Below are 27750 nucleotides of genomic sequence, written 5' to 3'. Positions count from 1 at the left end.
CTCAGATTTGTGGGGCCAAATTCAGCCAACCAGCCCTCATGATTCCCCCTTTGACCACGCCCTCTCTCGCCAGCCCTGCTGCGCAGGTGCTTTTTGCCTGGTTGGAATGCATCCTTGCATTAGGATAATGCCTCTTGTCATCCTGGAGGCTGTGTAGGAATACCTGAGTTTTGGGAGGCCAGAATGTAGCCTGCTGTACAAAGGTGAGAATTGCATCTGTTTCTCTGGCCACTTGTGCCTGGCCCACGGCTGGCATGTGGCCCTTGGAAGGTTGCTCATGAAGGCATGTGGTTCTTGGGGCCCAAAATGGTTCCCCACCTGTGTCCGAGATAGAGTCCAGTTTCTTGTCCTTGTCCAGTGCCGGTTGATACCTTGAGAAGTCCATTTCTTCATTCATTAGCTGTTCATCTTGAACATTAGTTGTTCATTAGTTTAGGAGAGAGTGCCAAACCTACAACGAGCAACAGGTCTCAGATAAATGGATACAGGCTGCTGCTGCTGCTGATTGTTTAAGCAGAAACGTTTCCTAGTGGGTGTGGTTGACCTTAAAGCCACGTCCCTCTTTCCTGATCCTGCCATTGGTCATTGCAGGCAAACCGCACATGCCCAATCTGCCGGGCAGACGCCTCAGAAGTGCACCGGGAGGCTGAGTGAGGCTCGTCAACGCACTGCTGCACAAATTCACTCCAGGATACGGACCTTGGCCCAGGGGCTTGGCCCAGCCTGTATGCTTAAGCCTCTGGGGACTCTCCTGGGATGTGGTGAGAATATAAGCAATGTATGACACCCCCCTACCCTTACCCCTCCGTGGCATGGACTGGGCCTGGTGGCAGAGCCAGCTCCGCGGTGTCACGCTTCGCTAGGGGGAGGCCTCCCCATGTGCTCCGCACTCCAAAGAGACTCCATCCTTGCGCCATTTTACTCTCCAGGTGTTCTTGCATTCCTTTCGTTTTGGTTCTCCTTTCCTTGTTTTGGTTTTGTTGTGGCTGTCTGACCCAGGTATTTTTAGTCCCCCTCCCACCCCCCACTTCTGGCGCCACCAGATCGGGGCCTTCAGAAGCCGAGCAGCTCAAAGACGGGGGAGGAAGTGCCTGCTTCAATCCCACCCCCCAACCACTTGCCCCCCAAAGCACAGTGTTGTCGCGTGGCAGGCAGTGGAAGTGGTTGGTTGCAGCACTGATGAGGGGCGGCCCAAAGCCTTCCCGGAACCATTTGGGGTTGCCCACACACAAATCATGGCCCAGGGCTGCCTCTTCTGGCTTTTCCTTACACACACACACACACCCCATCTTGCCCTTCCTACATGCCAGGGATGCTGGGCGGCATTCAGGGCTCCGTAGCAGGGTGGTGGTGGTGGAGCGAAACAGGCCTGCGCAAGGCCCAGCAATATCCCATCCCACTCAGCTCCCCTTCTCATTGCAGAGGGGCGTGTGGAGACCCATTTCCCCCTCAGAAGACGTGGAGGAAAGCGTGAGTTGAGTGAGTGAGAATCCTCTGGGTGAAGCAGCTGGCTCTGCTTCATACATCTGTAAGGTGGAGGCTCTCTTTGCGAGGCCCGTCTTCAGAATCATGTTCTCTAGCTAGAGCTGACAATTACTTCTCTTCCCTTCTGCAGCTCAGTTGTTTTCCTTGGGGTCCCCTTTCTTTCTCAGCACCCATCTCCATGAAATCCAACCCCCCCCCCCTTTCCTAAAAATACAAATCAGGTTCGTGCCACTGTTTCCCCCATATCTCAGGGGAGGGCACGTGTGTTTCTCTGCCTCCCTCTCTCCCTGTTTTCCTTCTGCAGGGAAGAGGGAGATGCTCAGCCGACTGAAGCAGAAGCCTTTAGTCCCCCTGTAAATCCTGCCCGCTTTTCTGTGCTGACCCCAGGCTAAGCCCCTGAAAGCTGCCGGGGCCGCTGCGAAGCTCTCTGCAGTAGGATCCTGGGCAGCGAGCAGATGGGGAATTATTTATTAATCTTGTTGTTGTCTACCCTTGCACTAGCTATCATGGAGAAAAGCCCATCTGGCGAAAACCGCTCCTCCCTCCAAGATGCACTGCTGCATCAGCTTTCTTTCCTTTCTGCGTAGGACCAGGCAGACGTTTCCATTCCCTTTTCCACTCGCTCAACCATTTCTCTCTCCTCCTTCCCCCTTCCCCCCCTTCCAGGGGCCCCAAGTGAAGTTTGGCCCTCCTACTGCCACCCCCAACAGAGTGTTGTTTCCCCCCCTGCATGGCCTGATGCTTGTGCTCTGGGTCAGGCACCGTGGGGTGGGCTGTTTCGCCATGACGAGCATACATGCGAGTTGTGTGCCTTCCTGTCTCTCTGTGCACGTGTGTGCGTGTGTTGCGTGCGTGCGTGCACACACACACTAATCCTACCTAAAAAAAAGCACCTGCTGGTTTGAAGCAAGAAAGCAACCGACCTGCCACCCTGTTACAGAAACCTGTGATCGTTTAAAAAAATATATATTAAAAAATAATAAAAGTTGTTTTGCATGATTATACCATGGAGCCGAGAGAGAGAGAGAGAAGCCCTCGCCATGTAGTTGGTTTGTGTTCGGAAGCCTGGCAAGAAGGACTCGGAGAGGATGATGAAACCTAATGTAAATGTTCACAAATTATGCATGCATGTTATGACCAGCTTGGAACTTGGTATTGGCTAACTCTCTAGCCAGCTGTGGGGGTGATGGGGTGGGGGGGTTAAAGAGGGAGTTCTTTGTGCTCAGCTGATTACTGCCATGCACTGTACTGCACATGTCCGCAACGCCTCACAAGGACCGTCAACGCTTTTCAGGGCATTTCTCCCTCCCCTACCCCACCCCCTCCAGATTAGAGATGAGTTTGAAACCTGGTTGGGCCAGGAGGAGGCAGCTGTGGGAGGGGGGGCACATACAGGACTGAACCTCGAGGTAGGCTTGCAAGGGTCAGTGTTGGCAGGCGGTGGGGGGAGCGGTTAGTAGCGGCCTCAGAAAGGAGAGGGTTTCGTTAGGTGCATCTTCTCTTTCATGGTGCTGCAGAGGTGGGTGAAGTTGCACCCGCTGACATGCTCCTTGCTGTGCCACCGCCCCCTTTCCTCTCTGCACCTTTTCCCGGCACATGAACCTTGTCCCTGTATCAGCTAGTGGGATGTGTCTGGCAGTGTGGCTCCGTCAGAATTCAACTTCCTCCACTGTCCACAAGGTGGAGCTCTCTTTTCCCCCTGCATATTCTCCATCTTCTCCCCAGCTGGGTTCATTGATTCCTGCTGCCTTTAATTGCCAGCCGAGGTCTGGCATGTACCCAACCCCCTTTTGGAATGGATGGCAGCAGATGAGAGCGGGCCATGCTTTTCCTGCTCATCCAGCATCCCAGGGCCTTTATACATAAACTGGAGCCTCTTCACACAAAACTAACCCCCCCCCACAAAATCCCATTCTCCCAGCCACACAAATGCCGGAGGGGCACTCATGAGTGGAGCGGGTGGAACAAACCATGGACCCATTACTCAGATTGGTCTGGGCCAACCTTGGAGCAGCGTTTGTGAAGGAAAGCTAGATTCTTCCAACCTGGCTCTTTTCTGTGGGGTGCTCCGAGCTCAGATGGTGGCTGGAGAGGGGAAGTAGCCTCTCTTAAAACAGTGGGCAGGAGCAGTCTAGCTGTCTGCGTTGTTGTTTTCCTGAGCCCACTGGCTCTCAGCAATACTTACCTCTGAAGCAGGGGAAAGTCTTTTTAGGTGTAGCTGGGGCCACCAGGCCTTTTGCCATTGGTGCTTACAGCTAATCTCTCCCCCCCCCCCACCCCGACCCCAGATGCTGGAGTTCTTGAGCCACTTGAATTCAGGAAGTCCTCTGGGGAGCTAGGAGGTTGGGGACCTGGGAACCTGCTTTTGTTTTGTCTCGTGGACCTTTTATTCCGTTACCAGTCCAGGGGTGATCTTCAAAGTCCTGCAGAAAGACGCCGAGCCACACAGGATGTAGCAAGGTGCATTTTCTGCTTAACTACAGCTGGGTAGCAATCTCTTGTTTTGGCAGGAGCAACTAGCCTGCAGGTAGACCAGTCCGTTAGGAACCTGTTGAGCTCTGGGCAGGCCGGAGCTTTCTTTTTAATCACCTGAATTTCTGATGAATTGAATGTTTTTTTAAGTCCCCACCTGGCTCAGCCCCTTCTTTGCACTTTGGCTGATAATGTAGGTTAAAACGGCGAAGTCACTTGGATCAGGTCAAATAATTTAAATCTCTTCCTTCTCAGCCCACTTTTCCAGAGGGTTAGAATAGCCACAGTCGGACATCTAAGCCAGGTCTCGGCCCATGCGCCTGCGTGCGCACACACAAAGGAATGGGCCACTTGCCATATAAAACTGCACAGACACCAGCAGCCCCTTTTGAGTACCTGTCCTTCTGTGACCACTCAGTTCTCCCCTCTCCCTCACATGTCAAGCCAGTGCCTTGTGTCAGACCCACCTCCTCCGCTCTCCCCCCCCCCCCGGCCCCAGCCTTTCTCCTCGTTTCACAGCTTTTTTAAAGAAGGAAAAACAATAACAACTTATTTCACGCGACACAAATAACCAAAGGTCTTTACTGTATATAAAAACCACAGGTGTTTCTATATTTATAGCCAATCAGAATAGTGCCGATGCCCATCTGTTTTAAAAACGCTCTCTTCTCCTCCCCCCCTGCTATCTCTGGGTTTTTTCCCCCCGCGCCCCCCAGAAAGATGACTTGGGGTTGGGGAGGGTAGAAAAGCCTTACGGTTCTTCTGGTGGCGACTCGAAAGCTCACAAGCTCGTGTGCTGCAGAATTTATTCCAATGAGCAGCTAAAAATTATCATTTTAAAACAAAAAACAACAAAAAAATTACTAAAACATTTATTTAGGATGTTTGTGATTGCTGATTGCGCTGTAGATGCCACTGTTTACCAATGATTTCCTGTGGTGGGATAGTGGACTGTTTACTGTTCTTTTTTACCAGTCCCGTGCCCTCCAGAGGGACAGCTCAGCTTCACCCTACAAGGAGAGGAGCCTCCCTGTAGGGCACCAGGGCATTTGTTCTGTGTTAGAAAGTTTATATATATATATATTATATATATATTATAAATATATATATATAATTTTTTTTTTGCTCTGTTACTTGCACATTTTACAGTTACCTCATTTTTCCCATGTATGTATTTGAAAAAAGGCTAATATATAGAGAAGAAAAAAGGTTCTTAAATCTCTAAAAAAGTGTTTGTTTTTTTTCCATTCCATTGGAATCATATTGGTTTGTAGCATTTAACATAACTAGTATGTTGTATTATATATATGTGTATTATACTGATTGAAATTTTTAACAGATTTGTACTTTTTTTAAAATGAAAGTTGCTAGTTCTGCTTGACCAAGTAGTGCAATCATTATTTTTTTTAATGTTGTGGCTGATTTTGAGAGGGATATTCACTAATAAATGTATGATGTATACCAACGAGGGCAGGCCAGTCTCTTCTCTTGGTGGAGGCAGTGCTCTCAGGAAGGTGGTGGTGGTTGTTTGCCTTCTAATAGTAGTATTAGAGGTATCCTGACCCTCCTCCAAGGAGCTACGAATGGCATCCTCACCCCCAGCTTTTGAACTGAGTTAGGATGGGAGACTTCATAGAATGGAGCAATGGTTTGAAATGCAGTTTCCCACATCCAAAAGAGCCATGGCCTAGACCCCAGCTCACATTCTCTTCAAAAAGTCGTCACAATGATAAAATGCTGTAAAGAAAATCTGCGTTAATTTGCTTTATGCTCTTATCAGTGCCACAGTAAAATATAAAAAAGTGAATGTGCTATGAAGGCACATGAATTTTCCCTCGCCAGCTTCAGGGAAGTTACTGTGCCCCTGAAACATTAACTTCAGCATCCATCTTAATTTTGGTTATGGAACAATGGCACAACCTTTTTAAGTTGCAGCATGTTTAGCATTCCCACCAGCTTCTCGGTGATTGATGTGGTAGTGTCATCCCTTGCTTTCAACTAATACAGCTTCTATGATGTGTGGGTTGTAGTTCCTATCTGCTGCAGCTCCGTGACACAAGGAACCAAGCCCAAGCTAAGAAGTGGAATATTAGCATTTTAAAAACTGTCTACTCTGCCACCAGTGATACCTGGAGCAACTTGCTCTCAGCAAACAAAGTAAGCGTTTTCCAATGCCCATGGTAGTTTGCAGATTTGCTTTCAGTGTGTCAGTGGTTTGTTAAATATCATGGTTAGCACTTGTGTGTTTTTTTTAAAAGCATGACTGATGTTAGGACAAATTCACAGAGAGGTCTACCAGTGGTTAAGGTAGTGATTACTGCTTTTGGAGACCTCCAGATTCAGAGCATATGTCTCCTTGTAGACTTTCTGGAGACGTCTGCTTAGCCATTGTGGGAAACAGAGTGCAACCAGTTGATCTACTATTCAGTTTTGTTTTTAAAGCTAAACATGCTACATTAAGGACTCTCCATGTTTCACTCAAACTCCAAATAACTGGAGGTGCTGGGTAGAGGAAATGTTTTTTCTCCATTGTTCGTAACACTAGAACTTGTGGACAACCAATGATGCTGAATATTGGAAGATTCAGGACAGATAAAAGGAAGGGTTTCTGTACAGTTAAAACTGTGGAACTCACTCCCACAGGAGGCAGGGATGGCCAGCAACTTGGGGTGGCTTTAAGGAAAGGTTTAGACAAATTATGGATTAAGCTATCAAGGGCTACTTGCAACAATGGCGATGTTCTCCCTCCATGGACAGAGGCAGTAATGCTTTTGACTGGAAACTGCAGGCTGGGAGTGTGCTCTCGCCCTGCTCATGGGTTTCTCCACAGGCATCTGATTGGCCACTGTAAGAGCAGGATATAAGGCTAGATGGGGCATTGGCCTGACCCCAGCAGACTCAACTGAGATTCCCAGCAATTGGTATACCATGGAATACTGACCATGAAGGCAGAATATAGCATAGGTCTGTTTTAGGGAACACAAAAAGCAGCCTTACACCAAGTCATAATTGTCTACACTGATTGGAAGCAACCCTCTGGGCCAGAGTCTTTTCCAACCCTACCTGCTGCATTGTAAATCAGATGCTCTTATCAGTGGCAGTTCTTGCATTTGCTGTCCACTGGGTCAATTTTTGATTGAGCCATTCACTCTAACTCCCAAGATCTTTCTTGGTTGGCCACTGCCAGCTCAGTAGGATTTGCATCTCCTGCCCACCTACATGGTGTCACACTTGCTTATGTGATACGATGCTTGTTGGATCACCCATATTCGCACATTCAAAAAACACTTGTATCCCAAGAGTCTTTACTGAACTGTGACTTGATTTTCTTCCCTTGCTTAGAGTGTGTGTGGGCTGGAAGCTTTCTATTAGAAAAAAAGCAAGTGGTCAAACCAAAATGAACCTACCTAACCTTTACATCCTGCATTCACTCCAGCAGTATTAACTCGTTCCAGTTTGGCAAAAAGCAGTACTAGTGTAAAAGCTGTAAATTTTCAGTGCAAACCACATCTTTTAACACTAGTGCCCACTAGAACATCTGGCAGATGATTTGCCTTTCCCCCAAATCATATTTGCTCATGCTCTAATTTTGCTAATTAGATAAGTAATTAATACTAAGTTATGCAATGCAGCATGTTTAAAATGAATTGAGCAACTGCAAGATTCACAAATAACGTAGGGGTTGGGGTAAGTTATGCACATCATTTATTATGGGGTGTGAAAGTATTCTGAAGTTTTTGCTTTCTGTGGAAAATGGCATCAATCCACACTCACTGCTGTGCTTTCTCTTTATGATAAAGGCCCAAAAGGCATTCAGATGCTCTAGAGAAGAGGGCCAGGGCTATGCTTCAGTCTGTTCTAGCAAAGAATTTCACATGCTAACCACTTTAAGGCATAAAGCCAATAGTTGAGAAATTATCTGAATTTTTGGGAACAGCGAGAATTCCTTTGGCAGGGAATACCATCAGATGAACCAATACCTATGGAAAAATATGTGTAAGAACAGAGTACACACAAGGTTCACCTTGAACCTGTATTCCCACAGAAAGACTGTGTTCTTTTCATCTCCCTTTTATAATCCTTACTTAACTCAGTTTTCTTGATTCATATAGTAAGGAGGACAGAAAAATTAGTATTCTTCTGCTTCTGACCCAATCAAAAAAAGAGAAGGGAAGCTAAGTCTGGCAAGTAAGAGTAATACTGTATTTCATGAGTCCAGCTCGGATTCCAAATGATCCTCATTCGCAGGAGGCAATATTTTCTGCAGTATATACAGTAGCAAGTGGAGGCTCCTCCATCACAAGGAAACAGAAAAGAGCCCAGCGAGTTCCATGAGCAAGTCTGTGCTCTCAACTTCCATACGCCTAAGAAAATTACACAACTGAGAGACTCCCTGTTAGCTGGAAAGACTTCAGAAGGCAGCTTTCCTGACCTCATGAACATCCCATTGCACTAAGGGGCAACAAGACTGAATCTGCTTTAATACAGGCAACAGCTGCAGATATTAAGAGAGGCCTGCATCTGTAAAATCTGCAGGCTGCCTTTCAGAGCTCTGTGGGTTCTAGCTGCAACGCACAGCTCATCGTTTAACACTTGCAGTGTCCTTAAGGCAGGCAGATACCATCCCATTAACACTGACAAAATGACAACCTTGGCTCAACAAAAATGTCTGCAGTCCTTTAAGTTAGCTCACCTTTTCTGTCTGCCTTCCCTTCGCTGCTGCAGTTACCTCATGTGGCTATTGCAAGAGACATATCCCTCACTGGCACAGTCACAAACACTCCTCCAGAGTGAGCCAAGGCAAGCCGAAGATGCTGTGCGGAAGGCAGTATCGAGTCCCGATTGCTGCTGCAACATGACCCAAGGGAATTTCGCTACTAAAGCTGTATGCGCACAGGTTAGGTCAGGCCATCATCTGGGCCAGTAAGACACTTGACAGTCAGAGGTGTTAGCACAGGCACACTAGAGGCAGAGTTTATTACACTACGCAGGCTAACAACCCTGGAGAAGAACCCCTGTGGTTAAGAATGTCAACCAGCTCCTTATAAAACAAAATAAACCAAAAACCACTGTTACCCCCGTTCTCCTTTGGTCATTACAAAGCAAAAGAAATATTTAAGAGATTTATACAGAGTGAGAAGCTGGAAGGGAAAAAAAGACCCTCTGCCCGTCCCTCCCCTACCTGGGCAGAAGACAACCTGGCCCACAGGTACGGTGTCCTTTAGCTGTCACAAGCAGCAAAACGTCGGGTGTTATAATGTCAGAATGTTGGGGTATATTATTTCCAATAAAAGCAATATTTACCAAGAGCTGCCGTTTCTCCCCCTCTCTCGGGAGGGCAAACCGTGGCCCCTCCCATCGGCCCTCTGGATGTAAAAGGGGTTGCGTGTGCGTGAGTGTGCAGTTTCTCCCGCCAGTGCAGACATACGGCGTGGCTGGCCCAGGCCACAGAGTCTCTGATCCCTCATGTGTACGCAGCAGTCTTTTAAAAAAAATATTGTATTATAGTAGGAATTTCTCTTTCCATCTCTGTATTTTGGGGAAATGTCAATCGTCCGTGAGGTCCTGCACAAAGAGAACTTCCGTGTGGCTGAGTCCAGCTTCTTGCAGCGTGGGTGGGTTGGGCCACTCCTCTGTCGGAAGGCAGGGCAGGACACGGCGAGGGAAGTTGGCCTCAATCTGGAACTTCTCCGGGCTCTCTTTCAAAGAGAATAGGAAGTCATGGATCACCTAAGGAGGTAGTAGACAGTTATTCACCAAATGACCGAATGCCTTGCAACTGAGAGCAGAAAGCAGATCCTCACACTGCAACACTCTTCTGTGTTTATGGAAAGAATAACCAGTAAGATGGCCATTTTTTCATGATCATCTTAGAGGGGGGCCTCCATGCAATCACAATGTACCTAATTTGTATAAAATCTTACTTGAGCAGTAAGTTTCCTCATATATCCACTGTTCCCAAGAGCAGAACTTTTCATGGAACACTCATGCTGAAGGAAATGTGGAGGAGATAAACAGTGTGGGAGGTGCTGGAGCCTATAGGGGGAAGGGGTAACTAGAAATATCGCCACCCTCTTTCCTCCAGCGGGAGCCTCCATTGGATCTCAGTGTCTTGCGTGAATTGAAGGAGTCCTTATATTCATGGAAGGGACACACTGGGTTCAAACCACTCCTTCCTAAGGGCCTGCATGATGCAACAGAGAGAGAGAGAGAGAGAGAGCCTAGTCTCCATGTGGGAGATCCAGATTAGAATCCCTAATAAGTTAGAAAGCAAAGTGAGTCACCCAGGGTGTATTTCTTTAAGGGTAGACCATTGGTTAAGATAAGAGGCTTTGCAAAAATGGTAAGGATATTACTGCATTGCTCAGCTCCACCATTCCTCCACTTCTGCATACTGGGTCTCCCCTTTATCTGTATGAATCGCCAGCTGCTAAAGCAGATTCAGAGCTCAATTTCTGCTTCTCAAATAATTCTCAGCCACAAAATTTTGCCCCATCCTTACTGCTAAAGACTGTGTAAAATGGAATCGCCTCTCCACCCTGGAGTCATTGGGCATTTTGAAGACGATCTTGACACTTTCTGGGTCATCAGGATGCGGCTCTGGTGGTAGGCATTCAGATTTCCGTTCCTTCTCCTCCTGCAGAGTCTTCAGGGATAAAATGGAAATATGAATAAATGGCAGCAGCTCCAAAAGTATGACAAAATCCAAATAAAGCTGTAGCCGCTAGATCAGCACAGCAGCAGTCAATGGAACTAAGCATATCAATAGTTACTGTCGCCTCATCTCAAATGGGCCTCAAAATTAGATTGCCAAGTCATATTCCAGTATGTAGAATTCCAGCAAGAGCCTTTATAAGGTTTGCGGGAAGGTGTGGAGCGTTCATCAGTAGGCCTAACCCAGCCAGTTAGGGCATTCATTTGGAGTCAAAAAGTTCACTCAAGAAATCACCACTCATTTGAACTCTTGCTGAGTGATGCTCTCTGTTGGGACTAACTAGGCTATACCCAAAGCTTTATCAGTCTTCCAGCAGAATGTGTAGTATGTACACTTGTTTCTGGTGCCTTGGTCCAAAGGAAGGGAATTGTGAAGAACTGCATCCTGGGATGATGGAAAGCCTATTATGAAAATACGAATATAGGGCATCCTCCCACCCAATGGTGCCTGTAATGAGCTTCAACTGATAACTCTACACAAAGTTTATTCCTATTAAAACATTTGCTTTTGCACGTATTCTAAAATAATTTATCTTTCAAATAGAACAATATGTGTTAATGGGAAACTTCTAGAAGAGGAAGACTTACTTGAAATCTCATACTCTAATGCAGGCACACAAAAAAGTGATCTGAATTATAACCATCAAGAGAATGGAAACTAGTAAATGGATCTGGCAACTAAACATTGTTGCTTTATTCTGCAAGTAACTGTGCTACTTGTAAATAAATACAGTGGTACTTCTAGTTACAAAATTAATTTGTTCTGGAGGTCTGTTCTTAACCTGAAACTGTTCTTAACTAGAGGTGTGCTTTCGCTAATGGGGGCTCTTGCTGCCGCTGTGCCACTGGCACACGATTTCTGTTCTCATCCTGGGGCAAAGTCCTCAACTCGAGGTAACTCTTCCAGGTTAGTGGAGTTTGTAACCTGAAGCATTTGTAACTCGAGGTACCACTGTATAAATAAACTGTATTAATGGGGCGGGGGGAGAGAGAAACATTATGTGTGACATGATCTGAAGTCTCTAAAATAAACTGCTGTTCACTGATCAGAATTTAAATGGATTAATTTACAGGATCTGAATCCTGGCTCATACTGTACTATGAAATGCAAGCTAACCAACTAGGAGTGGTCTTGCACAAACTAGTAACTGCTCCCATTTTCACAGTGCCAGTACTAAATTTGCAGTAATATAAGGCTGTCTACAAGAGCCAGTCATTCCCACCTGCATTCATAGCTGAGGCATCTATTCTTATTATGAAAATTGCACCTGAGACCTGTGATTCACTGCTATTGACACATTCAATTCTCACCCGCCGCCGTCTCTCCTCTGCTAGCTTCTGCTGCTGCACCTCCTCCTCCTTCCTCTTCTTCTTTTCCCGCTCTTCCTTTTTCTTGCGGTCTTTCTCCTGATCAGCCCGTAATGAAGCCAGGTATGCCTCATCTTGTTGTTGTCTAAGGACCTGAGTTTGGTTTCTCTCTTCTCTAAGATAAAAGGGGAAATGTATTAGTGCCAACCTGACAAGAACTGCTACATCAACCCCTGAAGAAATTTCAGATTTTTACTAGGGGAAAGATGTATTTCTAACTAGGAGGGTTGTCCCAGTGGTTCTGCATTACGACTAGGCATTGCAGCATTTTCTTATTCGCATGTGGGAACAGCAGCAGCTGCTGCTCCTTTTCCTTCTTGATACCAAGTAGTAGCAGCAGCTTCTACCAGTTTCCTGCTTGCCCTCTCCATCAAACAGCTTATGCTCCTCCTGTTCCATTTGCTGGCTCAGTGGAGTAAGTAGGTGGCAGCAGCAAAGAGCAGCAAGCGCCTCCACTTGTGGACCTCTACTGGGCCCTTGCCCATGCTGACCTACGATGTTTGAATCTTAAGGTGCTTTGAGACGCAAGCAAGAATCTGGGGAAAAAATACCCCACGGCTAGTATCTCTAAGAAGACAGCCTTCTCTCCCTGTGAACAGCATCAGCAGTCCACTTCTTCTTAGTGACAAAGCAACCTGGTGTCAGAAATCAGCAGTATGCCAACTAGAGTTAAGAACTAGAGGCTATCTCTTCCCATCCAACACTAACACACTATTGCTGAAAGCCTGCAATCTATCTCAATCTGTTATAGCCTACATTAGCAATCTGCCAGCAGCATATATGAACACGAGTCATATAATTAAACAGATAGCTGCAATTTACAGGATATATATTTTTCTTCTCTTTTACTCTATGCCCAGATAATTAAGTCAGGTTGAGCAGTTGGTAGTTTTCCCACAGAAAAGGTAATCACAGATTTAATTAAGTACTGTAAGGTGGAGAGTGGAGATGGCATCTCTTGTTTTTGACCTAGTACCTTTCCAGGCGCTCAGATACCAAGTATGTCTGGTTGGCATCCATGATGAATGTCAGCTGGTTAATGAGGTCATCAGGTTGGATGAGTCCTTCTAACCTCCCAACTACGGTCATTCTACGATCTTTCAGCATGATCATTGCCAGGAATGGGTAGGTGTTCTCACGCAAAGCCTGTGACACTAAGACAAATGCATACAATATGGTCAGCATTTGCAATCTTACCATATAGGGCATTTACAAAGAGATGAAGCTGCATTAAACTCCGTCATACTATTTATCTAGCCCACTATTGTCTACTCTGGAAGTGACCTTCTAGGGTTTTGTAAATTGTCTTTCTAAGCCCTGCTATCATAGATCTTTGTATCTCCAGGCATCAGGGATTCAACTTGGGACCTTCCAGAGGGAAATCATGTGCTCTGCCACTGAGCTGTAGTCCTCTCCCTAATGCAACATGAAGACTATTCCAACTTTCAGCTTCTACAGTTCTTCTACACTGAAGTGGCCTTCAGTTCTCGACATTTGGGGTTCTAGTCCAACAGCAAATTCACACTGGAGATCTGGTATCAAAGGCATATACACAACCTTCACAGAAAACCTATGTTTTTAATGGTCATCAGACAAAAGGAACCCCCTTTTCAAAATTCAGGAAGGAGGCACTAGAGAAAATATCATACAAAGTGATCATAATTCAGGGCAGCCTTCAGAACCTTAAGGCAATGGTCTCAATAGTTCTGACTTTAGTAAATGAAAACGCATTCACAAGCAGGGAGGAGGGAGTCATCTCAATGAGAAATTGGGGAAATCAGACTGAATAATTAGAATTCAACAGTTTTCTGCCCATGAACCTCCACACACCATGGCATGTTACCTGTCCAGTTTCTCATTAAACTAAGACACAAAGTTAATGTAACAGCAGCAGGGAACCTCCAGCTTACAGGCCCAATCGGGGCTAGTAGGGGTCCTAATTTGGCATATGAGGCCATTTTCTTCAAGGCATGCCCACCTGTCCCATACCCAATTTCATATATATGGCACCGGGAAGCAGATGTGGGGTGCAAAGGAAGAATCCTGAGGCTTAAAATGCATTTCTGGTTGCTTGGCATGTGGAGCTTGTATCTGCACCTTTTAAATTTGATGCCAAATGCAAGCCCCACTAGTACTGGTTTCACATGGGTACTGCCAACCAGAGCTCCCTGCAATGCAGGAATATATAATGGAATAATTAAAATCAGTACAAAAATAATCACAACATCAGCGTTTTAGAAGGGAAACAATTCAGTTATAATTCAAAACATTCTACAAAACATTATGGTTATTATCAATGTTGTAATATCATCAAAAGTGTCATACAAGTCGCCCAAGACAGGGATTTCCAGAGTCTGGGTGCCCTGACAAAGAAAGCCCTGTGTCCCTTTCAACCAGCAATACTTCAGTCAGTATAGGTACACAGAGCAAGGCTAACCCAGATTCAAGTGACCAGGAAAGATCCACATGACTTTTAAAAGTAGCAACCAGCACTTTGAAATGGACTTGAAAACAAACTAGCAGCCAACGCAGTGGAGCTCCATGGTTTCAGTCACTTGCCTCAGTTAACACTATGCACTAAAGCATTCTGCTGTTGTTTCTCAGCACTCAGCAAAGGCAGCTCCAAGTGCAGTATGCTTGAGTAATCCAAACTCCCTATGACTAAATCCTGTGTGTGAAGTAGCCAGATCAGCCTTCTCCAAAACAAGCATAGCTGCAACATCAGGCTAATCCACTTAAAGCATTCCTGGCCACAACTGCCACCTGAGCATCCAGCACCACACCCAGGCCACAAATCCAATTCTTCAATGGGAGTGCCTCAGACGGGCTGTGTTTCTATTCCATAATCAACACTCATTTCCTAATAAGCAACAGCACTTCCATCTTTTATAACGCAAGGGCTCCTCCTCCACTCTCTGTACAGACACTGAAGATGTTGATAGTCTAGGAATGCAACTTTGGGGGCAGATCCAACAATGTGGCCCTGCTCCTGTTTCAACATGTGAGTGACATGCAACTCACATGTGAGCATTGTAGAGTTGGGTGGCTCCAGCATATCGATGACTGGCATCCGCAAATCCCTCCTAGCTGTTTCATGTAGATGGTTTGTTTCCCATATAGTAAAAGGGGGCAGAATAAAATACAAAACAGACACAACAGCTTATTTTGACAACCTGATCCTAAACACATTTGCTTGACTATATCCCACCAGTTCAAAAGCATTTCTTTTCATCATGTAAGATTGCAGTTCAAGGCTGCAATCCAATGCATACTTACTCTAGAGGAAGCACCACTGATTAGAGTGGGCCGTAACTCTTAAGTAAACATGCTTAGGACTGGGCTGCAAGTGTTTATAAAATGTTACGTTAAGGCAGAGTTGTAATCAAAACACATACCTCTATATCCTTCTGGTTTATTTGTGGAACAAGCCCAGAAAAGCATCCTTGTATTTATGAGGGCGATCACTTCAGGTGCACAAAGGGTGTTGCTGTTTGGAGAGGATACAAGATTAACTCACGTGAAATCGCACCCAGAACTCACACCACCATTTATAATAAAAAAAATCTGAAGTAACCTACCGACAGAATTCATCAGTGTCTTGATGGTCATCACCATGAAGGTAAACAAGGAGGAAGCGTAGCTCCCTCTTTGCATCATTCAGTGCCTTCAGAGAAGAAACATAAGGATGTTTTAGAGAGATGAAATCTGGACAATTTGGCACTATGCCCAAGTGACAAAAGTAGTGCCAGGTCATCAGATCACAGCATGTACACAAAGACTATAACTGTGCTAATTTTTTTGCCAAATCCTGCACAGCAAACCTTCCTCATTGGATAAGGAGCTCTGTGGCTGTGCTCTTGCTTTCCTTCTTCAGCTGTGCTGTGCTAGACAGAGTAGTGAGTCTTTGATATGGTCTTCACCCAAGGCAGACTGTTCTAATTATTAGCACTACTAGAACCACGCATTGAAAAACTGAAGTTACTGTATTAGCAGAGTGATTCCATTTCCAATACATTGTAACATAGGCAACAGTTAACAAAACGTAACTTCCAATTAAATATCTCGGGTTACTATTTTATATTACCTACAATCTATGTCTGCAACATTTTGCCTCAAGGGATAACTCAAGATTACTCTTCCAAGAATCTCCACTTCAAGACAGGACAACACCACCTAACTCTCGTGACATCCTCTTGTACCAACCTGACTGTATGTTCCCTGGTAGAAAACAGGATGTATTCTTCCAAATTTTTCTTCAAACATATGAATAAATGAAACAATATCACCAACAGGGTCAGTGACCCGACTACGAGGATCAGGGCGTATGAAACGCAAAGCAAACCTAGGAAAGAGTATAAAATTGAAATATCAGCTACTGGTTATTCTAGCACCTTCAGAACACGAGTGGGATGATTTCAGTTTTACATTTGTTTATTTATATATGTTTCTGTCACCTGTATTTACAACACAAAACCCATATTAAAGATTTCTTAACAAAAACCAACCATGCCAAAATTGTGATATTCCAAGTAAACACCTTTGTTTAGAAACATTGTTAGACCATACCAAGATTTCCAGAGCCCAGCAAGTTTGCAAGATTTCCAGTGCTAACTTGTCTTTATTTTATATTGCTAAACTTTGTTTTGCAATCATCTAATGACTAGAAACAAATAAATGACCTAATCAATGCCTGAGAACTACAAAGTGGGCCTTCAGAAATTGGCCACTAATCTACAAGTAAACCAGTATCTAGTCTCCTGCCCACATCTGCCATAGAATATTACCTTAACTAAGGAGTAGTGGCAAACTTCAGAATAAAGCAATAAACATGCAAACTCAATAAACTCAATATGCAAACATAAACAGGTGTGCACTTACCTAAATATATCAAGTAATGTGTAATATGTAAATCGGAATGGAAGCATTATCAAATAGTAACCCCAACCTAACAAGCCCTGAAATGACAAAGAGAAAGTTAGGTCCTTATCACGCCATTCCTTTGAAGTACAGTGGTACCCTGGTTTACAAACAGCTCTGTTTATGAACTATTCGGTTTATGAACTCCACAAAACCAGAAGTAGTGTTCCGGTTTGCGAACTTTACCTTGGTCTACGAACAAAAGCCGAACGGTAGAAGGGCACTGGCGGCAGGAGGCCTCATTAGGGAAAGCGCGCCTTGATTTAAGAATGGATTTGGTTTAAGAACGGACTTCAGGAACGGATTAAATTTGTAAACCGAGGTACCACTTTACCAGCTTAAATTTATTTTATCTTGAAGCAGCTATGTTAATGAAATATTTTAGCACACATTTGGAAACTGATGTCTTGCTATTTAACCTCAGAGATACAATTCCTAGATGTTGGTTCTCATCAGCAACAAGTGTTTTTCTATTCCTTTCCCCCACCCCAGCTTGAGGCATATTGAAATAATTACCAAATGTTTGGCTTTTAAGTATCATTTTCCTTTGCTGTTCTGCTTTTCGTTTTTACAACGGGACAACAAAAGTAACCACACAGCCTCTCATAGAAAAGAGGTCCCCATTCAAGGTAACATCTGTGTTCTAAACCTGCAGAAAAGTATTTTCCTTGTACAGTCATACCTCAGGTTAAAGACGCTTCAGGTTGAGCATTTTCAGGTTGCGTTCCGCGGTGACCCGGAAGTAACGGAACAGGTTACGTCTAGGTTTCGCCGCTCGCGCATGCGCAGACGCTCAAAATGATGTCACGCTCACGCGCAGAAGCGGCGAATCGCAACCCACGTACGCGCAGATGCGGGTTGTGTTCTGCTCAGGATGTGAACAAGGCTCCGGAACGGATCCCGTTTGCATCCAGAGGTACCACTGTAGGTGCTTTATTGTTTCATAGAACTGACCACAGAGAACAAATGCTTCCCTAGTTAAGCTAATCTCAGTTATAGAACTTGCCCTTGGTTGCGGCCTTGAAACAACATAGCTGTAGATCCTGTGGTCAGCAGTGTTGACCTGTAGCGGTCTAGAAGGTGGTGGATTGAAGACACTTGGGACACCCTCTTGCTCATTCAATCGGTCTTGAACAGCTGCCTATGGAGGGTGTAACAAGGACTGGTTAGCATATTTTACCTATCGCACAGAAAATACTTTTAGAAAGTATATAGACAAAAAATAAAAGGATGACTAAGATATTTAATACTGTAGTCAGGAATACAGCTTTGCTGAGCTCTTTGCATCGTCCCCTGGTCATCAGAATTCCACAGAGCAAAAAATAAAAATACGGATTTATTCAAATTAGGGAAAATGCTAATTTTATATAATCAATATCAGTAGAGGCTTCAGAATTCGATTTTTGTGTGTGCAGAATCTGGATCCCCATTGTTCATCCAAAGTCTTTGTGTGCCCTCTGCAAGGGTGGTGCAGAGGATGGTAACAAAAGAAGGGGTCTTTTCAGGGGTGGCTCTGACTATGGCCTGACTTCAGAGGCTCATAGTACTGGACCAGAGGCTTCCATTAGTTGAATGGGAAAGGAACTTTTGTATATCCACCTTCCCCAACCACCCACACCCCTGCTCCAGAGGGATAGTGGGAAGTGCCACAGAAGCATATTGGATCAAAGAGCCTTTTGTCAGAGGAGAAAAAGCACTGGATACCATCTACTGTTGGTAAGCAACAAGTGCAACAAGCAAGCAAGCCCCAAGTGAGACAGTACCTCTATGTTCCAGTTGTGTTGTTCCAGTGTATGACGGCACTGGTCCATGGACTCTATGCCAGTCAGGTCCTGGGGGCAAGAAATGGGGTGGAAGACCTTAAGTCAAAACAATAAACAATACAGTCCGTGAATCAAATTTTATTTTGTTTCTCATTTAAGCCGCTTCCATTCGGAAATCAGAATTCAACAAGGCATTTGTAAACAAACTGCCTCACAAAAGGAGCAAACATCAAACTTTGTGAGTCTTGAGATTCTCTTTCCACAAGACAGCTGGTCACACTAGAACCTGAGAAACCAGGATTCAAATTCCGGCTCTGCCACAAAGCTCATTGGGTGACCCTGAGCTAGTCACTGCCTCTCAGCCTAAACTACCTCATCGGGTTGTTGCGGGGATTAAATAACGGAGGCGAGAGCCATGTACACCACCTCAAACTCATTGGAGATAAAGGTGGGATATAAGTGCAATCAATCAATAGAATAAAATTATTCTGATTTCGCCTTCACCTCTCTGAGCTCTCTTATTTCTAAAGAACAGTCCGACTAGAGTTACAGCACTGTGATTAAACACTTTACTTCTTTTCATTAGCACTTCTTTTTCCAGTTTATTTTGAGCTTTTAATTTATTAGTATTCTCTGTCCAAATTGTGATTCATCTCCAATCTGCTCTTTGCAGACATGAGTTCCTACATTTATCGTCAGAATAACAGTAAGGTATGCTTTCAACCAAGGATATATTGTCACTATATGTAATGCCACACTGCACTAACAGAATGCATGCAGGCACACAGAAATAATTCAACAGAAGCCCTCAGGCTGTAGCATTCCACTCAGCTAGTTAGGCTGGTATTCCTGGTCTTGTTTCATCTTTGCTCAACATTCAGTTGTGCTGGACATGTGAAGTAACAAGCTTTGCTCTGCAAAGCAGTGAATTATTGCCTAATTAGTTCTTCAGAGATAATTTCTTATAACATTCCTAGTTAGCAGCATAATACTTAGAAGAGCGTAATTCTTCCTCTCACAACACTGACAGAGCAAGTCTCACAAATAAGCCTCGGAACAGGATTTACAATGCTCCTTCCCTAAAAAAATCAACTAATTTAAATGCCTTTCTGAAACATATTCCTGAATGGGCATGTGCACCTACTGCTTCTTCACATTTCTAGACTGACAGTTGACCTTTTCAGCGTGCTTAAAATGGTACTGCTGCTTACCAATCTACGAAGTTCAAAAGCTCATTTGCACTCTCATACAGCTAGAACTGCTGCAATATGCAGTAAAATTGGATGCCAGAATTTTCTCTGTTCAAAAGTATATAAAGGACTGTAGCAGCTTTATGTGACAAAACAAACTCTACACAACAGTGTTTTCATACAGGTCTCAATAGGGGGGTTGGGCATTTCAAACTATATACAATTTAGCAAGAATCCCTCTTTAAAACCCTCTTTTCTCCCTATAGGTGTAACATAATGCAGTTGTCGTGTCTTGTAAGCTTTCTTCCTCAGAGCCACCATTACAACAGATGGGGACAACAGCCTACATGTTTCCATGTCTACTGGATTGCCATGCAAGTGTCAAACCTGGTATATCTTCTGCCAAATTTGGCATTCTGGGAATCTCAGCTTTTGTACTAATGTGTCTGTGTGTATAACATTTTTCACAGTTATCTGTAACTACTTTACTCAAGGTCAGAATGAAAAACAGGCACAAAACTAACTGCTAATGCTGTTCTCTTCAGTGTTTTTTTAAAATACTATTTTTATTAGTTTTAAATTACAGTCCAATAATAGCCTCATTATAACAATACCAATTTATAATACAATTATTAATACCAATCATGCAAATACAGAATTATATAATTTATTTAAAGTGCCCCCCCTGCATACTAGATTTGATGATTTTCTTTAATTCTGCGTTCTAAAGTCTAACTAGTTTCAATTACATTCCGGTCATAATAATAATAATAATAATAATAATAATAATAATAATAATAATAATCCCTTATACAGCAACTGCAATATTAGTAACTTCTATTCGTTTTGACACATTAAATGATTTATAAAGCTTCAAGTGAGGAACTCAAACTATATCCTTGTTCTTCCTGTGTGTGGCAATTATTCTGTCTGTAGCATTTCTTCTTGTCCTTGTAAGATGTTATGTCCCCCCCCCACCCCACTTGTTGCTGTAATACATCATGCCTAGGGTGGAGGTAATATGCCATTGTTGTTCCAGAAATTTCTCCATCGCTCTGTCCCATGCTTCGTTGTTTTGCACTGAGAACTTTAACAACAGCTGCAAAAGTTGCTCTGTCCCAGTAAATAAACTGTTTTCACCATTTTTCCTCTCAGCCTGGGAAGAAGAGAGGTCTGTCAAACTGCAGATGACTCAATAAAGAACCTTATCAGTTCCTCGGCAGCTCACAAACTCCTTTCATCCTTTCTTCCAGCTGAAGATATATGGGCAGTTATCCTTCCAATTAAATTAAATTCCAAGTCCTCTTAGCGTTATTCAGTTCACTTCGTAGATAATAAAGGATGGGGAAGAGTCAGCTCTAAGTTTCCATTGTAAACTTGTTGCAAAATAGAGCTTCCCTCCCTTTTTCCTTTTTTTTTTACACACAGTTCCATTTGATTGATGTTATATACCACATTTATAATCCAATTTCTTCCATCATCACTTGTACAAATATAATTTGAACAAACATTCAGGGGAAGGTTGCTGAATCGTAACTGTAGAGAAGAAAACTTTAAATAAAGAAACCGTAGGCTCCCCACCCACCGTCTTTTGCATCAGATGAAGTCTTATCTCAAATTCAAACCTTAAAGTCCTTGCAGTTGGTTTGTTCTGCAGTTTGTGATCTCATCTCTTCTAGCATGAGCCTGTACTTTAGACCAATTAAGCTCTAATTAACAGGAGAACCTCTGCTTCTTAATGGCGGCATTGGAGGGTTTTCAGCAGACAAAGTGCTTTTGCACCTCCCACATTCCATGCCAGAGTGAGAGCCAGGTACCGAGACAAATTCTGGGGGGAATTTGCAAGGATGATTTACCTTCAATCATCCTTGTTTTTCCTTTGCCTATGATCTCCCACTGTCATGGGGGCTGCCTCTATTAAGGCAGAGTGGAACCAGAAGCCCTCTTCAGTGTTATAACCATGGAACTGCACAACATTTATGAAGCACTGGAACATTTCCCACACTACTGTTTGTAAAGATGCAATCCGAAACAATTCTGTATTAGCTAACTCCTGCAAATATATTCCATGGCTTAAAGATGGCTATAAGATCAGATCACTAAATCTGATGGGTGCATTCTCATCTGAGATTCCAGTCGTCAATTTCGCCTATCCACCGGTGACTTGAAGGGCCTCTTGCATACATACAGCAGGACCCCCTTTACAGAAACAATGGAAAATAACTGGCATATCACCAGCTATTTTCAAAGGACAGAGAAAAAGGCATTTTAATTGCCTGAAATAATGCTTTTTGTTCATTTTAGTTTTGCAGTAAATGAAAATGTTTAACATCGCAGTAGAATATGCCCCTTGTGGTCAACTGTACCATTCATTCTGATGGGTTTTTCTGGTTAAATGTCCAACAAATGGTTTTACTAATAAAGACGATGAATAAATACCTTTGTATGTATATTTCTAACACAAGAGTATTTACTGCTTTGAGGTGCAATTCAGAAGGTGCTTAGACAGACACACTGAGCCAAGCAGAAAGGAGAGTGGACCCGCAGTAGACACAAAGCAGCTAGTGGCACTGAACTACCTGATCCAACGTGGTTCAGTGCAAAGCGAAGATCAGTCATGTTATTTTAGCATTAGAGACAGAAAATCCCACAAGACCGTCTTCCCCTACCTTCCCCATATGACATGGACCCAAACCTGACCAGGCTTGCAACTGGTATTTAGTAAAAACTTACACATGCTAAATGCATTCATACATTTAACATCACGTCTGGTTTTGCTCTATGTCATACAAGTGAAACATTTCCAAGAAGCCTGTAACTAGCTCTGCTGTTAACTCCCAAACTATTGCCAAATTCCAGAGAATTATGTTTCCAAGGTGAGGAGCACCTGACTCTAACAGAACAAAAGCCTTTGCCAGGCTAAGAATTTGTTCTTGTACAAGTGCAGCAATCAAAGACTGAACATGATATAGATGACAGATACAATTTGGTAAAGTTTCTCAGTTAATTTAAGTAAGTTGTTTTTCTGGATACCAGCTGCAGGTTCACTTTAAGTTACAGATGGGATATACAATGGCATTATCAATAAAGTTCCAAGTTTTAATTCTCAGTTATTAATAAGAGCACTTATTACTATGGGCACCAAATCCTTTAATTTTGTGGTGAACCTACAGACCATACATACAAGGCTAGCTGTCAGCCAGTCCAATCAACACCTCCATAGGTAGGAGGCAATCCAGTGCTGGACAGTCTCCTGACTGACTGAAGGATACCTTTGAAGGTACAGATCAGACTAGCCAACAGCTGACCCAGTCTGTACTTTCACTTTGAAAGGCACAGATGTGGGCCTCATTCTCTCCACCCACATCGTGCGACACCGGACTTGACAGAAAATGTTGTCAGCCCTTTAATTCAAATAAAATTCAGGAAAAAACAAACCTCTCAGCGTTCTCCCCAAGTTTCTACTTTAATAGTAAGTAGCTAATTAAGTAGTTTTTTACATATTTTTCAAGTCACCATCCGACACTTGTTTGGTTCAGAGCTGGCCACTTCCATTCTAAACAATGAGGGAAATACACAGAGACAAGAATAGCATCTACATAGGATGTACAAAGAAAATAAAATTCCATTTATCTGGAACACTGTACCTATGCATGAAACTGAGCCTTATAACAGTGATATGCAGACTCTGTAATACAGGGTGCAGAATCTTCTCAGCCCAAGGGCCACACTCCCTCAGGGGCAGCTTTCCAGAGGTTGCATGACAGTGATGGGCAAGGCCCAGAACAAACGTCTGCAGGGCAGCAGATGTGAATCTTATCTTTGTACAACAAGCTACATTCCAGCCAAGTAAAAAACCTGAAGTTTCTACACACCTCCATCTGGGCAACCAAGAGACATTCTTAGGACACATTCTAGCCAGACAAAAGCACTTGAGGAGGGAGCAGAGCCAGTGTGGAGTATGGCCTAGGCAGGCCTAGAAGTCAGATAGAGAGGCCACATTTATCTCCTGGGCTCAAGGTTCACCACACCTGTTGTAAAATATTTTTGAAGGAAGGTCTGGAAATACATTACTTTAGACTAAATGCATATATGGTCACTTTCTTCTCCCCATTATAGCCAATTTATGTTTCTAAAAGAAGTCTTAACAAAACCATATATTTTCGAAATTCCCATCATTTCAAATGTATGTAGATAGTTTCAATATACACCAGATCAGCAGTACAGTCACCTGCTCAGCATTTGTTCTAGGTGAGCAGCTGAACAAACTGCACCTACTTGCCTATTATACATTTCCTATTATAATGTCATAGTATCATTTTTTTCTGGGCCGAGTGAGTGGTAATATAATAGCAATATTTTCAGTTCTCCCTCCATCTCTTTATTTCAGACAAGCAAGAACAGAGCCACAAGAGCCACTGGCCCAGTACTATATCCCTCCACCCCAAACTGCCTCACTTTTTTTGCTCAAAAAAGTGAAGTACAGTAGTGTCTGCCTCACATCAATGGTGAGGTAAAGATAAGGTGAGGTAAAGGACACCTGGACCATTAAGTCCAGTCAAAGGCAACTATGGCTCTAAGTGCCGCCACCTACCAACTGGCATTTCAAAATGCAACAAACACACACTGCAAAGTATGTGGCATTTATCAAATGCCCGAATATGGCTTAAACCGAATAATCTCTTCAAAGTAGTACAACTAAGGTAATTTAGCAGCTTTAGAAGCAAAGAGAAAAGAAGGATTGGAAACTTAGAAGAATGAGGGGTGTTTGAAGAGTACTGCTGTGTGTGGGATAGGTACTTTAGACTTGCAGTTAGTACATTTAAGAAATAGTGAACATTACATTTTGATTTAATTGTTAATATATTGTGATTATTCAAAACAATAAAGGGAGTGCTTTCACCCCAATGTGCTCTCCCAAAAGGCAAAGACAAAAAAACCAACCCTCCTCCAGAAGACAAGAATTGACTAAGACCCCTGACAAAGAAATGTCAAATATAGTTATAACAAGAGAAAATTGGAGCTTTGGGGGAGACGAGACAGAGTAGTTGCTGTTCTTCCTCAGCCCCATCTCCATCCAGCTCCCCTACAACAGTGTGTGGATTTTTTATGAAATGCTCAACTCACCGTCAATAATTCTTACTGGAACCACTTCTGTCAGCAGTGAGAGAATTAAAAGTTGCAACCATGCTAAAAATGTCAGAGCAGTACTAGCATTCTCCACTACAGTCATGTATGGAAGGTTATAATGTTAATAGAAACTGAAAGGTGCGGGAGCCAGTCTTGCCCATGACTTAAAAAGAGCAAAATGGCAATCAAAGCATTCAACCCTTGCTAAACAGGCCACTTGTGTGAATAAATACCACAGTTTAAGTTATAAGCCATCATGGGAATGAATCCCCAACATAGTGCTTTCTACTTTTAGGAAAGTCCAAAATATACTCTCTCAATTGTTTATGCCAAGTGGTGCAAGACAGTTTAGGGCTCTCTATGGAATACTAAAGTGCAGGAAGAGGGAGGAAACAATCTCTTTTAAATTTTTTTACAAAGAATTGCAAATGTTGCTCACTGTTCTTAAGACAGGGCAGAATCTTATGCACTCATATTTGGCAGTGGAGACCGCTGGACTCGGTGGAATTTATTTCCAAGAAAATATGCTCGACTGGGCGCTATAGGAGCTTGTAATTGGGATTCTCCTCGCCTCTCAGTAGAGCAACCTTTAAAAATAAAAAAGCGCGGGGGGGGGGAAGCTCCTTTTTAATAATCAGCTTAGCAACCGGGATGTCCCTCCCCCATACAGGTGTACTGACTCATTTCCTGTTTGTTGCTCTTAACCATCACAACGCATAATATTTGCCGGTGATTATTTATTTAAATGGTACGATGCGGAAGAGCACAAAACAGCGAAGCAAGCTTAACTGCTCGCAGGCCGACCCCACGGACTATACGTTGCTGGTTCCCACCCCACGGCCATACCCGCGTTGCAGGGGGGTGGGAGGCAGGTTTAGGCGGCGGCCTCCCTAGGCTGGCAGCCATCAGGCCACCGATGGTCAGGCCGTGGCCGCTTCCGCCGAGCGCCCCCTCCGCGCCCCGCTCTCTGGCCCCGCCGCCTCCCGCCCAGCAGAAACCTCAGGCCGGCCAGCCTGCTCTCCTCCGCCCCTCAATCCCCGGCGCCGCCCGCTCCTCTTGGCCGCCCGGCGCGCCGGGAACCCACGCGAGGGCGGAGAGGGGGCCCAGCCTCCCGCCCAGGCGGCCGGCCTAGCTCAGCCCGCCGCGCCCCCCTCCACCGGCCGCGCCCACGTCCAGCACCTGGAACTGGAGCAGCTTCTCGGTCTGTTCCGCCGACAGCTCCCGCTCCTCCGGAGCCGCCATTTTGCTGCTGCCTCTGACCCGCAGTTGCGTCACTCCGCGGAAGTGACGTGACAATTCGAAACTTCCGACCGCGTTCTGCGCGCGCCGCCGCCGCAAACAATAAAATAAAAAGAGGGGTCTAGAGTAGCTAGTGGAAGCTCACGGGGATTGTGGGGGCGGGAGTTGTAATGCAGAATTTCCCGCTCCTTGGTGCTGCGTGGTTCGTTGGCTTTTTGTTTTGTTTTGTTTCCTCTGAGACAAAAGTTAATAGTTGCCAAACTTTGGAGAAATCTAACTTTCAGCAGCCTCCTCACCCAGCAATAAAGGCAGCCGCGAGGACAGGAACTTATTCTCTTTACAATTTCGTCTGAAATGTGTGTGTGTGTTAGTTTCAAAGTATTCTAGAAGTATGCTCCCTGTTACCCTGCTGCGGCATGGAGGGATGTGGTTGGGAAACATCAGCTGGCAACAGTCTTGCAATGTAGCACGCTGCTGGTACCGCAGTTTATAAAAGTGGGGCTACGAGGCTGGTTTGGATTCACAGCCCCACACACACCCCCAAAAGAAAACCGCGTACCAAACGCCCCTCAGGTTGCAGCAGCAGCAGCAAATGGTCAATCTTCTTAAATTGCTCCCCCCCCAGCCCAAATCATGCAATGCACGCACGAGCCTTGTGCGATACAGACACATTGCGCTTGGGCTTTAGAATCTTTACGCTAAAGGGGGCGGGGGGAGTTTTAAAATCACGTGCTAGGTGGAACACAGACATAAAAATGGATTTCAGACTAAACTCGGAAGCTGGACGTGCACGCAAGCCAATTTCTACGAGTCTGTAATCACACCCATGTGTCACATTTGCACGCGCCCGCATCTAGCTTCCGGTTTAATTTGGAATCTCCATTTTACACCCTGGATGCAGAAGAGCCACGTGGTTGTTTGCCAGTGAGCGAAGGGGTATTTGCATTTAGTGCGGTGACAGCGCATTGCATCCGTATCAGATACGTTTTGCAAGGGGGGGGGGGAGAAGAGGTAATGAAAGTTCTATTGTGCCTGTGGAATCCCACTGGTGCAGCACTGAGGATGTATGAGCTGCTGTAGAGGGGGAAGATGAAGGGAAAATCCTGCTGTATTAGTGGAAGTCTTTTTCCACTGACACAGTGCCACTATTGGATACAGCACTATGCCTATGGTGCACACACACTCATCCATTTCTGCTACTCAGAATGAAAAGACTCACCTTTCAATTGATTTGCCTTAGTTCCAAGTTCCTTAAACAAACTTGGACCTAAGTATTTGCTATTGCAACCATATGTTGTGATATGAGCAATATCATACCCTCCAAATATCATACCCTCCAACATTTCTCCAATAAAAATAGGAACGACCCATTCCATAATGATAATTTCACTATTTATACCCTACACATCTTACTGGGTTGCCCCAGCCACTCTGGGCGACTTCCAAAATATATAAAAAACATAATTAAACAT

At 44.3% G+C, this 27750-nt stretch overlaps 2 protein-coding genes across 9 annotated transcripts in view; one reads left to right on the top strand and one right to left on the bottom strand.

The window, feature by feature from the left end:
* RNF44 (ring finger protein 44) overlaps positions 1–5422 on the top strand; it is a 62125-nt gene extending 56703 nt beyond the window's left edge. For 5 of the 6 annotated variants that reach the window (XM_083488459.1, XM_083488463.1, XM_083488462.1 and 2 more), the window contains exon 11: positions 592–5422. In XM_083488459.1, coding sequence (XP_083344585.1) covers positions 592–654 — 63 coding nt within the window. In that variant the 3' untranslated portion in view covers positions 655–5422. The remainder of the gene's footprint in view (positions 1–591) is intronic. The other variant, XR_014522274.1, reaches the window with a different exon arrangement.
* Positions 5423–8903: 3481 nt separating this feature from the next.
* FAF2 (Fas associated factor family member 2) overlaps positions 8904–27750 on the bottom strand; it is a 30038-nt gene continuing 11191 nt past the window's right edge. For 2 of the 3 annotated variants that reach the window (XM_083488467.1, XM_083488466.1), the window contains exons 3-12: positions 18720–18788; positions 17963–18097; positions 16918–16994; positions 16243–16381; positions 15618–15703; positions 15435–15526; positions 13016–13193; positions 11983–12154; positions 10460–10603; positions 8904–9687 (exon numbers count right to left, since the gene is read on the bottom strand). In XM_083488467.1, the coding sequence (XP_083344593.1) occupies positions 9505–9687; positions 10460–10603; positions 11983–12154; positions 13016–13193; positions 15435–15526; positions 15618–15703; positions 16243–16381; positions 16918–16994; positions 17963–18097; positions 18720–18788 (1275 nt within the window). In that variant the 3' untranslated portion in view covers positions 8904–9504. Of the gene's footprint in view, positions 9688–10459; positions 10604–11982; positions 12155–13015; positions 13194–15434; positions 15527–15617; positions 15704–16242; positions 16382–16917; positions 16995–17962; positions 18098–18719; positions 18789–26218; positions 26363–27750 lie in introns of those variants that run through there. The other variant, XM_083488468.1, reaches the window with a different exon arrangement.

The sequence above is a fragment of the Podarcis liolepis genome (genome assembly GCF_965112155.1).
Source record: "Podarcis liolepis genome assembly, chromosome: 2".
Classification (NCBI taxonomy): domain Eukaryota; kingdom Metazoa; phylum Chordata; class Lepidosauria; order Squamata; family Lacertidae; genus Podarcis; species Podarcis liolepis.
Note: the sequence above shows the minus strand (reverse complement) of the source record. Positions and strands in the feature narration are given on the sequence as shown.